The 15,258-nt window shown below is 36.8% G+C and overlaps 1 protein-coding gene across 1 annotated transcript in view; it reads right to left on the minus strand.

Moving 5' to 3' along the window:
- Positions 1–8,483: 8,483 nt before the first annotated feature.
- Positions 8,484–15,258, minus strand: part of GRM8 (glutamate metabotropic receptor 8) — a 136,816-nt gene continuing 130,041 nt past the window's right edge. The window contains exons 4-5 of the mRNA XM_032592503.1: positions 14,997–15,243; positions 8,484–8,720 (exon numbers count right to left, since the gene is read on the minus strand). Of these exons, the coding sequence (XP_032448394.1) occupies positions 8,671–8,720; positions 14,997–15,243 (297 nt within the window). The 3' untranslated portion in view covers positions 8,484–8,670. The remainder of the gene's footprint in view (positions 8,721–14,996; positions 15,244–15,258) is intronic.

The raw sequence follows: 15,258 nt of genomic DNA on the forward strand, positions 1-15,258 counted from the left end.
AAAGACGTTATGATAATGTATGTCTTATGAAGGAGATCATGCACTAGTTACCCAAGAAACTACTTGTGCATGAAAGAAACAATCATGGCTTGCCATCCTAATGGTATAATAACACATTTGCAAATTATTTGAATGAACTTTCTGAATAAAGTTACTTTAAATATAGCAAACTATAAAACTAAGTTGACAGGTGAACTTAACCCTAGGTTGTAAGTAAATCCCCCAAGTAGTCTTGTCATTTTTTTTTCCTGATTTCTTTCATAGTATTTGAAATTTTTTTTAACAAGAGGAATCGTGAACCATGAGGAAATAGGGCTACATTCCATATCTGGTCTTGTGATGTGCATGGATAACTTTAAGAACTGCACATTAGAAGCAACTCAATAAAAACAAAACTCCTAATCAATAAAAAATGTTTGCCGTTAACTTGAATTTATCCAAAGGGTATCCCTCCCTCTAAATATATTTCCCAAAGCTAAGAAGGTTGGATAGCTCTCCTAGAATAGGTTGTAGCATACAGCATATTGATATCTGAAATCAAATCAGAGGATTCCAGGAACTTCTGTCATAGACTTATGCCTAATTTTCCCAGCTGACCCCTATTACGTCCTCTCAGCCGACACATGCTGTCTGATACTATACAGCTCTATGCAAGCTCTGCACCTATATGCTATTTAATCTCCAGCAAATTAGATAATCAACCTTTGTCTCCATCACATCATCCATAAACAGGAGTAATAATACCCATACCACAAGGCTGTTGCAGGATTTATTCTAGTATAGCATTTAGCAAGCTGTCTGACATAAACTAGGAGCACCCTAATCTTACCTATTATAATAACATTGTAATTATTGTAATTATCATTATGAGGTATCTTACCATCCCTCCCAGCTAGTAAGGTTTTGCATCTCTACACAGGAATATAGGACTTTTCTCATTGTTCTTATTGGAAGAGTGAATAAGTGAATGATTGAATGAATGAACTAATGAATAAAAAAAAGGCAAGCCCTTGAAATTAGGAAGCTTGTATCCTAGAAGACAACATAACCAAAGTAGTATACTCCTGCAGTTTATAATTTATAACTTTATGTTTATAATTTCAGCCACTCTCCCCTTATTTACTTATCCTGTGCTCCAGGCAGAAAGTTATGCTTCTCGAGAAGGTGGTTGACCTTCCTGGACAAAGAAAGAGTCTTGATTAGGATAAAAGATTGGGGGTAAAGGATACTTTTCCTGTACTAGATCCTGAGGAGCACCATTCATTTTTAAATAACCAGAACCCAAGGAAATAGAAAGGGATTGAAAGCTGACACAATAGCTTACACTCCGTTCCTTGGAGAAAACAACACAATATCAAAAACAACTACAATAATCAAATTTGAAAATAACCACAATAGAACTGGGATACAAAAGGCCTGTAGAGGGAAGCTAGGAGGAAGAAAAAAATCAGTTCAGGATTAGTCTGAGATGGGGAGTTGAGAGAAGAGAATAGGGTTTGGTGACATCAGAAAAGGATCTGAAACCCTGCTGAAAATATCTCAGAGGGAACATTCTCATAGTATTTCTTGTTCCTCAAATTTATCCCAGGATTTCTAGAGCTATTCTAATTAATGATCCAGACCTCTTTAAAAATGCAAATTAAGGAGCTATATTTCCCTCAACTCGTTTTCTCAAATCTCCCCCATTTCAGTGAAAAGCAACAGCACTCTTTCAGCAACTCCGGTCAGAAGCCCTGGAATGGCCTTCTCTCTCTAATCCATCAACCCATTCGTAAGATCTGTCAAAATATACATGGAATTGAAGCACTGTTCCTTACCTCCAGTACTCTGCTCTGCCCCACCCTAGAGCATCCCTACCCAGGATCATCCAACAGTCTTCTAACTGGTGTCTGTACTTCTGCTATTGCCTCTTTGAGGCTAACCTCCTCTCAATAGTCAGAAAGACTCAATTAGGGACACTTGGGTGGCTCAGTTGGTTAAGGTTAAGAGTCCGACTTCTCAGGTCATTATCTCCTGGCTTGTGAGTTCAAGCCCTGCATCAGGCTCTCTGCTGTCAGCACAGAGTCTGCTTTGGATCCTCTGTCTCCCTCTCTCTCTGCCCCTCCCCGACTTGCTCGCACCCACATGTGCCCGCTCGCACACTCTCTCTCAAAAATAAACATTAAAAAACTTTTTTAAATACTCAATTAAAATTAGGACCCGTTATGTCACTCCTTTGCTCAAAACTCTGTAAACACTCCTGTCACTCAGTGTAAAAGTTAGTTTTTTGGTAACCTACAAGGCCCCACAAGATCTTGTAATGCACCCCACGCCCCACCCTTCACCTTGCCCTGGTTTAGACCTGCTCCTGCTTCAAGACCTGTCACCTTGCTGCCCCCCTCTGCCTAGAATTCTCTTCCCCCAAGACACTGCTCACATCAGTCCCTCATTTTCTTCAGGCCTTTAATCAATGTCACCTTCCTCAGCCACTCAACCTAAAGTTTCAACCCTGTGCTCTACAAATGCTACTACCTAACCTATTTCCTATCCACTTTCTTGGATTTTTTTCTCAGCATTATCACTATCTAACACATCCTATATTTATATATTTATCATATATTTATGTTGTTCACTACTTATCTCTCCCACAGAAATATAAATGCCTCGAGAGTCAGGGTTGTTTTTGTTTTGTTTTGTTTTTTAATTCACTGTTCTGTTCTCAGCACCTATAACACTGGCTACATAGCACATCCACAGTAAGGAGTTTCTAAACAAAATGAATAAATGGTTTTAATTATATTTTAAGTCATTGCTTAAAATCCAGCTACAGTAGCTTCCCTGGGGGCCTCCAATATGCCTCTTTGATGTGCCTCTTTGACTAGAAAAGTAATTTGGGATTGAGGCACTGGAGCACAGGAAAACATTAGTGAGTCTAAAGATGGAAAGTGAGAAAAGGGGATCTCTGAGTACCTAGGAGATACACTGAGGATATTGGTCACCTGGGTGACGTTGTCAAGAGGTATAAAGAAGTTCAAGAACGTTATAAGAAAAAACAACAGAAAAACAGAAAAAAATCAATAAACCACATTTCATCTATTTTATAATTTTGCCTCATATGGCCCCCTCTCTTCCTTCTCCCAGGATATTAGTAAAGATCCATAAAAGGGACCACTGAGTGCCAATGTTTTTAGTACTACATTCAGAAACTGGGTTCCATATACGGAGAGAGTCCCTACACCCACCGTTAACCTGCTCTGCAGAGCCCAGAGCACCAGAGGGAAGCGAGGGGGTAGATGGGGTGCTTAAATTCTAGGATATTTTGGAAAAGCAGAGCTCTCTTCATACACCTGTCCTCTCTCCACTCCCACCCTTTAACTGAGGAGATTTCATTCTTGCTGCCTGGAAGAGGCCAGTGGATCCTCAAAGAGTCTTTGTCAGGATAGGCCAGATTTAATAGCCAAAAACAAATAGGAGGTAGGCATGGAGACACAGTAGATTATCCGTGATTTGTCATCTTCAGAAATACTGTTGAAAAGCACATTTCCCCTTTTAGGGTAATATACTACAGAAAGGGAGGGAAAATGCGCACTAGAGATGACAGCACCCAGGGGGCAAAAGGAAGAAGTCACACGTTCACAGATTATTTGTAGAACTGTCAGATAGGGAACTGTTAGCTGAAGGCAGCCACACACTTATTCACATTTATCCTCCATATCATCTAATTCTATCCAGCCTCTGAATTACTCTGTCTCCAAAGAGTGAAGACAGGAAAGAATAATTAAAACACAGCCTCATTCCAGAGCTCTTCCGTTACTCACTTAGATCATTCTTAATATGATTTTAGGTGTGTGTAGGATCTTTATCATACAACTACTGGTAACATAATGCTTGGAACTAGGGGAAGTAAAACACTGAAATATGACTCCTCAGAAAATCCAAAACTTGGAAATAGGCAAAGGCTATTAATGGTTATTCTTCCAGTGCAGCACTAGATTTGTCAGTGTGGTCACTTCCCAGCTCTGAGGTACAGGGGTTAATTTGTTGATTTTTATTGAGTAGGTTCAAATAGTATCTGTCCAATGAAATAGAAAACCTCAATGTTTATAGTTTATTGTACTATGAGACATGAAACTAGCTTTGTATCCAGCTCTTGGACTTACCCACCTGTATATTCAGATAGGTGTCTGTGTTACTAGCTTCTCAAATGCTCTTCCAGCTAATTTTAACATCTTACTGGTTCCCTCGTTTTTTAATGAGTTGAGTAAAATCCTTGACTTTTTTTAATTTTACCTCCGTATTAGAGTTATATTTTTAACTTTCAAAATTATGCTTTAATATCCTAAGTTTCTTCATTAGCTCTCAAATGCCATTCTGTGTTCTCGTAAGCTTACTTAATGGGACTTATAATTCATTGGTAAATAATTTTACACTTACTTCGAAAATGGAAATATTACATTTGTCATTTATCTTTCCTGTTTTTTATAACCACATCACCCCTACCTCCCACCCAAGTCATAACACAGTCCATTCTTGTTTCTTCATAGTTCCTAGTCTCTGCTTGACTTTCATGACTGTGTAACAAGTATTTGTCAAAGTTAGCTCTGCCAAAGCTACTTAAACAGTAGGCAATTAGAAAAAAAATATTTTGCAGATTGTTTTTTTTCTCTGCCCTTATCACTCCAAAAGCAGATATGTAAGTCAAAATCTGATACAAGACTTTACACCGAACTCAACAGAGAGAACAATATTCTGAATGTCCTACTGAAGTATTAAATTAAATGAGAAACAATGGCAGCCACAGGTAGCAACATCATCAAAGGTTATACTGCAAAAATTTTAAAGAGGAGAAAACTGAAATAGAATAGTCACAGGAAATACATTTTAAAAACAATTATTGTTATGCTTTGTGCTGCTGTGCCTTTAATGTAGCACTTCCCAACAGTGACCACCAGCAAGTTTCTAAACGTTCACAGACATAATTTCTTAAGGAAATCTTTTCTTCTAGCTATGGTCAAGTTGTTCTTCATTATTCATGTCTTGATGAAAGGGGAACCATAATCAGAGCAAAAGAAAACATTTCGAAAGATGATTACGTATGATTAGCATATTCTACTATTTGGTATTATTTCTCGCTCATCCTTTCATACAACTTCATTGTTGTTTTTAGCAATTTTATTCCCACGATTGGATGACATTGTTATTTTTAGCAATTTTATTCCAAAAGATGGACATTAAAGGAAATTAAATAAATGCAATGAGAGATTGGTAAGTTTCATAATAGACATTAAGAATGCTGTTCCTTCCCCTTGCTGACTGAATAAATATCGGTGTCAGTTAATGTAATCTTGAAGATTTTTAATAGTTTTTCGACACTGTCATCAGTAAATAATAGAGAATATAGAGTCAAGAGGAGAAGAAAATATAAAAGATACAAATTTCTGTTCCTAGTGAGATTTCCTATATTATGGTAATTTAAATTTAAAAAAGTAAAATCCTGTTCATCTGAAATGACAATGCTTTTGCTAAAATTTTTTTTTTAATTCTAAAAATTAAGTTAGCCATTCAGTTCCTATTCATGTTCATAATGATCATCCTTCAAGTTTAAATTTATGAGTAGTTGTTCTTACAAAGAAAAGTAGTTTGGGACAGATCAACCGTCAGTGATTTAGACACATTGAAATATTAACTAGTATGAGCTAAATTTTTTTGTTTTAAATGGAGGTCAGATTTGGCCCAAGGTCACACTAATATATTGCTCACTGTCTACTAGTGACATTTGCTGAATATTACCTTGGGCTACATTTTTAGCATTCCCTCTGGCATGCTGAGATTAGATGCGACGTTTCTTGGCCAGAATAAAACACAAGGTCGATTCCGAAGAATATAATACTGTTTTTTCCATGCAACTTTGCATTTGCTTATCTATAGTACACAGGCAGTTCATTTTAAAGCATAGGACTTATGAACCACTACTAGCACATGCTAAATCCTTCCCCTTACAGGATGCCTTCCTACATTGTTCCAGCCTATAGGACTGCCTCCTGAGCCCTCAGCGAAATCCCTGAGAAAGAAAAAAAAAACCACAGTGGAGGTCAGAATTCTCCAGCTCCTGCTGTAATGTGGGTGTTTATCCTCCCAGTGCCTGGGGAGGGTGATCATTTTCATCAGGAAGAAAAATTTCCCCCAAGGTAATCTGTAAAGGATGATTGGGATATATACATCTCTAAGAACTATTATTCAACTCTGTCGTGAGTTAAGATTTTAAAAAAAATTTTTTTTTTCAACGTTTATTTATTTTTGGGACAGAGAGAGACAGAGCATGAACGGGGGAGGGGCAGAGAGAGAGGGAGACACAGAATCAGAAACAGGCTCCAGGCTCTGAGCCATCAGCCCAGAGCCCGACGCGGGGCTCGAACTCACGGACCGCAAGATCGTGACCTGGCTGAAGTCGGACGCTTAACCGACTGCGCCACCCAGGCGCCCCTGTCGTGAGTTAAGATTTTGTAGAACACCGAACACGTATCAATTATTTATAAAATTACCTAGAAAAAATAAGCCATTGGTAAGTTTGTAATAGGAAGAACAATTTTGAAATGTCATGAATTATGCGTAATATTTTATTTTTTTTCCTCAAGCCCTTAAAAAAATAACTGACCTTTGGCCTGAGAGCCAGCTCTGCTCTCATAATTACCCTGTTGCATCCACTTACCGAGATTAGAGTCAATTAGTAAGTGAAAACATACTTGAATTTTGCTCTCTGAAAGAAATGCTAGGCTTGTAACATTCAAGCATTTTTCTCAACCAAACATATGGATCCTTACTAATTAAAATTAAGTCAAAAATCTTCAAAAACCACTAATAATCTTCAGTACAAAGGAAAGTGTCAATTTAAGAATTAAAATACAGCTACAGTTACTTTTCTTGGTATGGCTATTGGTTCTCAGCTACATGGCACAATAATATATACTAAATGTGAGTATATGATTTTTTTTCAGTTATGTTTATCTAGAAAGGCACACCTAGAGGTGGGTTTAGGATTCTGATTACAGGATTGTATTTATCAGTAACTCAGATTATCTGCAAATTTGAAAATAATGCTCTCACTCCTTGATTTAAATATCATCTACAAATAAATACTATTAGGAGAAACTTAACCAAAGGTCAGTAAGTATACTTTTCCTTCTGTATGCAGCTTTCCGTCTGTGTAGGTATCTAGGAAATGTTACTACCTGGTGAAAGAGCCTGAGCTGTGCTACTTCAAGTCTCTATTAAAGTGACTGTCAATATCTGGGTTGAAAGTACAGAGCATAGATTGTTCTTTGTATCTATTAGGAGTGCAATGAGCCATCCAAGCTAAGTCAGCAGAGAGAACATTTACTAACAAAATGATTGTAGAGACCCATTGACTTGATGGATGTCTGGGATTGTATAGAACTGAGAAGCCCCTGACAAAAGTGGTAACAGATTTGAAAGACTTTAACAGGCTTCTTTTACCCATCCTAGCATGGTTTATTAGCAGGACATAGGCTTCCTGTTTTCTGTCTTTAATGATACTGTTCTATGAACCAATGAGTGTTTTCATTTGGAAAATAAGAAAGCATTGACATGTTATCTGAACTGTGGTTTCTTTAGTGATGCCAAGGGAATAAATATGCTAATTCTGTGCTTTGAGGAATGTACTGGGGAAGGCCCATTACTTCACAGATTTCAATGCATACCAGGCTCAGGTAAGAGCCTGGTTATAACCCTTCGTTATGCGAAAGGTTTGACTTAGAAAATGGAGAATTTCAGTGCCTCTACCATATGCTTTTAGATGTGATTTTCAAATTACATTCTCTGTAGTGAAGTTTAACTCCTCATTCGTTAATTATAATACTTGAGGCAATTTACCTCAAGCTATTGATTGATTATTCATAAAAAAGCAATTACTATGTAAAGTTACCACATCGATTTTGAAACATTCACAAAATCTTACACAAATAATGCTTTTTAATAGAGGAATAAAAGACAGTCTTCTTCATGTACACATGAATGTACAAAATCACAGTCCTTGAGGAAGTTGTATTACCATGGAGTACTAAGGCTTCTACCTCAGGAGCTAACAGCAGAAATGCCGACTGGAAAGAATGTTCCTTGTCTTTAAAACTGGAACGAAACAACTCTCAACATTTGCAAAACATTCCTTTATTATTAGAAATAAATTATTTGTATAAAAAAAGTGCATGCGTCAACCATTGCATTTATTTTTAGCACAACCCAGGGCTTCAATCCGGTCAGCCATTACAAGAAACAGATTCATTGTCTTATACAAGTTGAACAAGGTGGGACAGGAACGGGAGTTCTCACAATCACAGAAAAATACTTACAAGAATAACATCAGACATGGTTTATTTCAACAGCATTTTTTTTTTCACAAGCTAACATTAGTTTTCCTTTTGTGATTTTTTTTTAAACTGCTTATGAGTAAGCAATATTTTAGCTTGACACTCATTGGTTGTACTGTATAAAATGTTTTTTTTTTTCACTCTGTTTATTGATACTTTTGGCTCATGGCTACTTTTTGTTCCTTACAAGATTGACTATTGATTTGATTGATTGTAGTCTACAGAGATCTCCAGGAGTGGGTTTTGGTGGTGTCATGTTTATTAAGATCACATACCAGATTTCTTCATATTCTACCATTTTCCTGTTTCAGATTGAATGATTGCTGTAGCTGATATATGTTGTCTTAGTAGAGGAAGCTGTTAAGACAAAGTAAGACAAATTAATAGTATATAGTAATAAATTATTTTGCTAAAATGATTTTAAAATTCACATCCTATAATCATCACTTTTATGATATTCGGTTTTTACATGTTACTTTTTAAATCCTGTAGTAGGAAATCGGTGATCACAGGAATAATAATGCAGCAGCAATTTTAATCTGTAAAACCACTGGTCTTATTTATAGTATAAGTATTTAGCAGAAAACTAAAAATGGAAAAGTTCTAATATTTAATAAATTTAGGTGAAATTCTATTTAAATGTGTGTTTTGAGTAACAAAGATATACAATATGAAAAATGAAATAACACATAAATTATCTGTCCTGCAAAAGACAAAAAAACGTTTACAACCTAAGTAAAAGACATCAAGTCTTTGAGTCTGATTTGATGACCAAAAACAGGTAAGTGTAACTAGTTGTGCTTTGAGAATGAGTATTTTCCACTTAAAAAGAAATAATGCTTTTAGACTCTAGAAGAGAACATAGTAAAATATAAAGCACATGGAATATTTGTAAATATTAAAGTAAATATGTGCATTGCCAATACATATTTATGCTCTGGTTTCAACAAAGGATACAAATGGAGATGCTTAAAAATAAAAAAGGCTCAAAGAAGGAAATAAATATTTAATTGTTCTGGTGCCAACTCACTATGAAGTAAAACCTATTATTGTAGGATTATTAGAAAATATGAATAACAAAGTATTCTAATTCAAATTTATACTCATGCCTAAATTTTCAGAGAATATCAACTTAAATCCAAATAATTCCTTTGGTTTTTTGAAAGATGTGATGGAATAAATCTCTGTTCTAAATTTCAAATGTGATGTCCTATTTTTCTGTGGGATTCTGGAATGCAGAATCATAAGAGGAAAGATATGAAATGATGCTAAACATGTGTATGTTTCACTACATAAATCCAATTCAGGATGAAACAGATTTTTAGAGAATTATTTAGTTCTTGAATATTAAATAAGCACATTATAAAGCTCCTCCTTTGAAACAACTGGCAATCAGACTCATTCCACTTTCATTTACATCAATATCATAATTGACCAGACAAGTTCTTACCAGAGACTGAGATCAAAGTTCACCGTCACAAAAAATAAATGCAGAGAGTCTAAGGAAGTGCTAAGCATACATGTTTTTTTTAATATTTTTTTTAATATTTATTTTTTCTTTGTGAGAGAGAGACAGAGCATGAGTGGGAGAGGGCAGAGAGGGAGGGATACACAGAATCCGAAGCAGGCTCCAGGTTCTGAGATGTCAGCACAGAGCCCAACGTGGGGCTCTAACTCACGAACTGTGAGATCATGACCTGAACCAAAGTCGGTCACTCAACCAACTGAGCCACTCAAGAGCCCCAAAGCATACATGTTTTTACTATTTTTTATTTCATTGAATATTATGAGGTTCGTGCCCAACTTAGCTGTCATATCTGCTTCTCTCATCTCCATTGCTCACACTTCTAGGTTATTGTGGCACATGGAAAGGAAGGAGGTTTTAGACCTGGTTTTAAAATACATTCTGTTCCTTATAAAATGAGCTTAAAAAGATCAGTGAACCAAGTCACTGGGCCTCAGTTTCATCACTGTTCCAAAACCCATAACTCTGGGTTTTTGTGAGGATGGAGGTGAAGTAGGTTTGTGGAGAAGCGGCTGGCTGCCGCGCGGGAGAATGACTATGGAATCCTACTTTCCTACTCACCCCTTCCAAAAGACTACATGTCTGTTACATTGGGTTTGGCATGAAGGGAAATACGATGATTTTCATGCTTGTGCGCTTAAATTTTTTTCATTTCTTTTTTTTTAAATTTACTTATTTTTAGAGAGAGTGTGTGTGCACAAGTGGAGAAGGGAGAGAGAGAGAGAGAGAGAGAGAGGGAGAGAGAGAATCTCAGTCTCTGCACTGATGGTGCAGATGAGGGGCTAAAACTCACAAACTGCGAGATCATGATCTGAGCCAAAGTCAGATGCTTAACTGACTGAGCCACCCAGGTGCCCCTATTTCTAAATACATAATGCTCTCATATATCTCTAAATTTCCTGTAAGAAACACAAACACAGAAATCTGTACAACTGTGTTTGTGAAGGACTTTCATAAAGTCTTTGAAGAAAGATGAAGAAAAATTGTCATAAGACTTAGAAAAATAACCCTCAAAATGCTTGTTCAACTTCCTGTCCTCTTCAATATCCTCAACAGTAGCTAAAAATGTAGGAAATATTTATCAAGTGTGTAGATAGCTGCAAAGAAAAACTATGGCCAAAATAGAGGAACAAGAGCCAGAAAGACCTTGAAGAAGATGGTATTCAGAAGATGTTAATTTAACAGAAAGTGATTTGGATCAGACCATTCAAGGACCATTCCAACTTTGAGACTCATACTTCATTTTTTGAACTCTTTGAAGTTATCTCCAGGGAAAAAGATGGTAGAATTCTACTGAGAAATGAGACTGTAATTTACAAAAGGAAAGTCATCTTAATGTTTCTAATGGTTAGATAAAAGGCTGTGGACATGGATGATTTAGTCAACTTGAAAACAATGATGAGGGACAGAGTGTGGAAGGCAGAAGTCTTGTGAGAATCTTTATCCTGGAAGTATTACAGAATGAAATGGATCAGAGATGTACATGTGAGTTACTAGGGAGTTTTTACAGTGGCAGTGACTAAGCTTATATGACAATCGGTTTGGGGATACAGCAATAGTGAATTGCCTTGTGGACACCACACTGTGCTCATAAGTTACAGAAAGCAGTTCCACCTCCAGCAGCAGCTGTGCTCATGAATTATTCATGAACATGGCTTAAGGAATACCATGTTAACAGCATTTGTTAATTGGGTACAGTTGATAAATTCATACAAGTCAACTTTGTTTCTAACTCCCTTCCCACACGCTTTTATGGAACAACACTTGACCTTCTTTGTGAAATGTAGTACTCTGCAAATTCAGTAATTAACATGGACTCATTGGTCTCCCTTCACGCTTCACATTACTTATACTTACTCTGCATAGCTTTTGAAGCTTTAAGACCTTAATTATGTGGCCAGAATTTCTGGCATTAACAAATAATCTTTACAATGAAGTTTCTAAGTGTAATGGATTTATAGACTGCAGGGACACGAAGGAAAAGCGTTATAAAAAAAATTTTTTTTAGTGTTTATTTATTTTTGAGACAGAGACAGAGCATGAGCAGGGGAGGGGCAGAGAACTAGGGAGACACAGAATCTGAAACAGGCTCCAGGCTCCGAGCTATCAGCGCAGAGCCCAATGCAGGGCTCGAACTCACAGACCATGAGATCATGACCTGAGCCGAAGTTGGATGCTTAACCAACTGAGCCACCCAGGCGCCCCAGAAGGAAAAGCATTATTGCATGTACATCATAAATACATTGGTAATTAGAAAAAAAATCTCAACAGTGGGATAGTAGCCATAATTGTCAAAATCCTCCACATGTTAAAAAGAAGAAAGAGGAATGCTAAAACAGTAGTTTTTGAATTTTAAGTCTTTTCTATTAATGACAGAGCAATCTACATTTTCAACGCAGCAATGACATGTGTACCTTGCTTATATGGTGATTTGTAGTTTACAAGATACTTTCTCATGTGTCACTATCACCTCACTGTAGTAATGGTGACTTATCACAAGTCTCATAGCAGAAAGTATGAGAATGCAGCAACATGGATACTGTTCCAGTGGATTAATTAGCCCTTGATTTGAGACCTGAGAATGGACTCCACCCATCTCAAGAGGAGCTATTTTAAATCTGAGGAGGTATGGTCCTAGTTACAGGGAGTTGAAGGACAAAGGCTTTTCCAATATTCAATTCTACTTCTAAAGACATGAGACACACTTTTAGAAGAAAAGCGCTGCATTTAAGTGATTAGGGTTATTGATACTTGTAGAGAATGCGATTTTAGAAGACTTTTGCCTCAATTAAAACCACTAGTACGTATAGTAAAGGTAATGGGAACACATGGAGTCCATGAAAGTTTCTTATGCAAGTGAACAAAGGTCAACAATGGTTACCTGGAGAGGGATTGTGAAGTTTTCATACACTGTCTCTCCTGAATGTATACACTATAATCACATCATCTGGACCCAATTTATCAAAATCCAAACTACTATACAAGATGAATATACTAAAGTCACAAAGTACAGTTTAACCATCTTTCAGGTAACAATTGGCTTTACCTTGATTCACCTTTTGTACTTTCTTTTACCTTCCAAAAGTGAGCACCTGACTCCTCCAGAATTGTACAGGCTTACCTTCCATACAGCCCCTACATTTAAAACCTTTCATTCTTATTTCAGAGAAAATAGGGAAATGCATGCTTGCTACATAATTTCCATTTCAACATCAACAGAAAATAACAGAAGGACAACGAAACATATGAGACTTACTTCAATTATATATGGGATGAATCTTTATCAGAGCTTGGAATATTCCTCTTCAGGGAACCTATTTATTTTTTAAAAGTGTGGAAAAAGTTTATTGACTTTTTTCTCCCACCACTTTCCAGAAGTCCGTCTGGGGTAACCAATTTTATTTCAGTGTATGTTTGGTTGTTCCCATTTGCAACCATATTATATAAAGTTTTCTGGATTATTGCTAAAAAATAAGTCCGACTATAGACGGTGATGAGTTATAGTAGGAAATGCCAACAGCTGGCCAATAGAAGTCTACTGGCATCCTACAATGAGTTTTAACTCGCTGCACTGATGCTTTCAAGGTAGAAAAACACAGGTAAAATTCTGCCCTCAAATCGCAAGCATTGAACTCTGACGTTTTTGATAGTAGTTATAGTGCATCTTTTGCTAAAAGACCAAATAGGCCCATTATTACTAAATTGCTTACCTATAATCAAAGATGATTATAACCATTTGTTACAAAAACCCATCCTTATCATGACTTCTTTTGCAGTTTCTTAGGGTTTCATGTTTGCAGAAAGGTGAATACGTGGGGAATGTTTGTGGAATTCTTACAAGGCTTCTTTATTTACAAGAAGACTAAATTTAGTTATTAGTGAGCTGAAGGCAATCTTCCCAGAAAATCTGACCAATAATTCCAAAAAGACTTGGAATTATTGTAGCCAATAAGCCTAATTGATCCATATTTATCTTTTAAGCCCATTTTTGCATGTGGGGCAATAGAGTGGACAATGTTTAGTTGCAAATCTTGATGTAAGGAAAGGCTTATAAATCTAGTGCAGACTCTATGTTGTTAGAATCACTAAAGCAAATAAGATCCACACTTAATCTTCTCTGTATTTCATGTCAGAAGTACAGAGAATAGGGAATACAGCCCCCTGGAAGAATCTGAGAGGAAGAGAGTATTTTTGCATAGGGTTTTATCCTTCATTGTTAGATACGTATGTTGTATTTCCAAAAGACAGGAAATCTAAGGTCTAATGCAAGAACCTTAGCTTTTATATTTTTTGATCCATCTATAGAAATGTAATATAAAGATTATATATATATTTTTAGCTATACTCAGCTATCTGGTATTTTATAATACAGATCTTCAACCTATTTGCTACTCTCCCATAGATACCAAGATGGACCAGTTAAACTCTACTGGGTTAGCTTGGTACTGGTGTATCATTACCATGTGCTTCTTCAGGGGTGATTACACAGAAGAGGAAGGTAGGTGAGGGAAGGACAAGTGGAATGGTGGCTGCAGAAAGGATTTTCAGGGTCATGAGGCTTTCAGAGAAGAGCTCTAATTATCTTAATATGTCCAAGAAGGGGCCATTTGGGGAAAATAAGTATTAACTCTAATTTAACCTAACATGCTGGCTCACTAGTTGTTTCATTTCCCTAAATACCTACATAGCATATAACTTACTTGCGTAAGATCTTTAAGCAACCAATAAACCCATAAAGAGCAACCAATATTGAACTAACAAAGACTGGAAGGTAGTTTCCTAAGTGCTAAAAGGTAATTCAATAAGTGGAAGATAGTTCTAGGCTTCAGATGCTTGGTAATGCCTCAAAAGGGAGACATGAGTGTCATGCTTTGAAAAAGAGATTTTGTGTGCATGGTTATGCTCTGAAGAAGGGCCACTCGCCTTAAAATCATTTGGTTCTAACCAAATGGTTCTAACTGCTGTTGTGGTCTTATGGTGTGCAAGTACCATCATGCTCCTGGAACCTTGCAGCACAGTCCCCAAGACTAGAAGAAGAAGATGTTCAACGTACATCTATCAGGAAGTGCTCCCGCTCTTGACCATCGGAAAGTCTACGGATGACTTACTGTTGGTTTCAAGACTCTCACAGAGTTCGCTTTTCACTTCTCCATTTGGTCTGTCATTTCCTTTTTGGATCAGTTTGCTTTGCATGGTGGCAGCTGTCACCACAGCCTTGAAGCTCCTCTTGCGTTTTTGAACATTCTGCTCTGGATGAAAAATTATAATATAAACCTTGGGCATATACAGCATGCCCAGAGACACTGAAGCACTTAAACTCATGGAGACAGTAAGTGTTGTTGTCTGGATGTACATCTGAGGGGAGGAAAA

Source organism: Lynx canadensis, chromosome A2 (genome assembly GCF_007474595.2).
Source record: "Lynx canadensis isolate LIC74 chromosome A2, mLynCan4.pri.v2, whole genome shotgun sequence".
NCBI lineage: Eukaryota > Metazoa > Chordata > Mammalia > Carnivora > Felidae > Lynx > Lynx canadensis.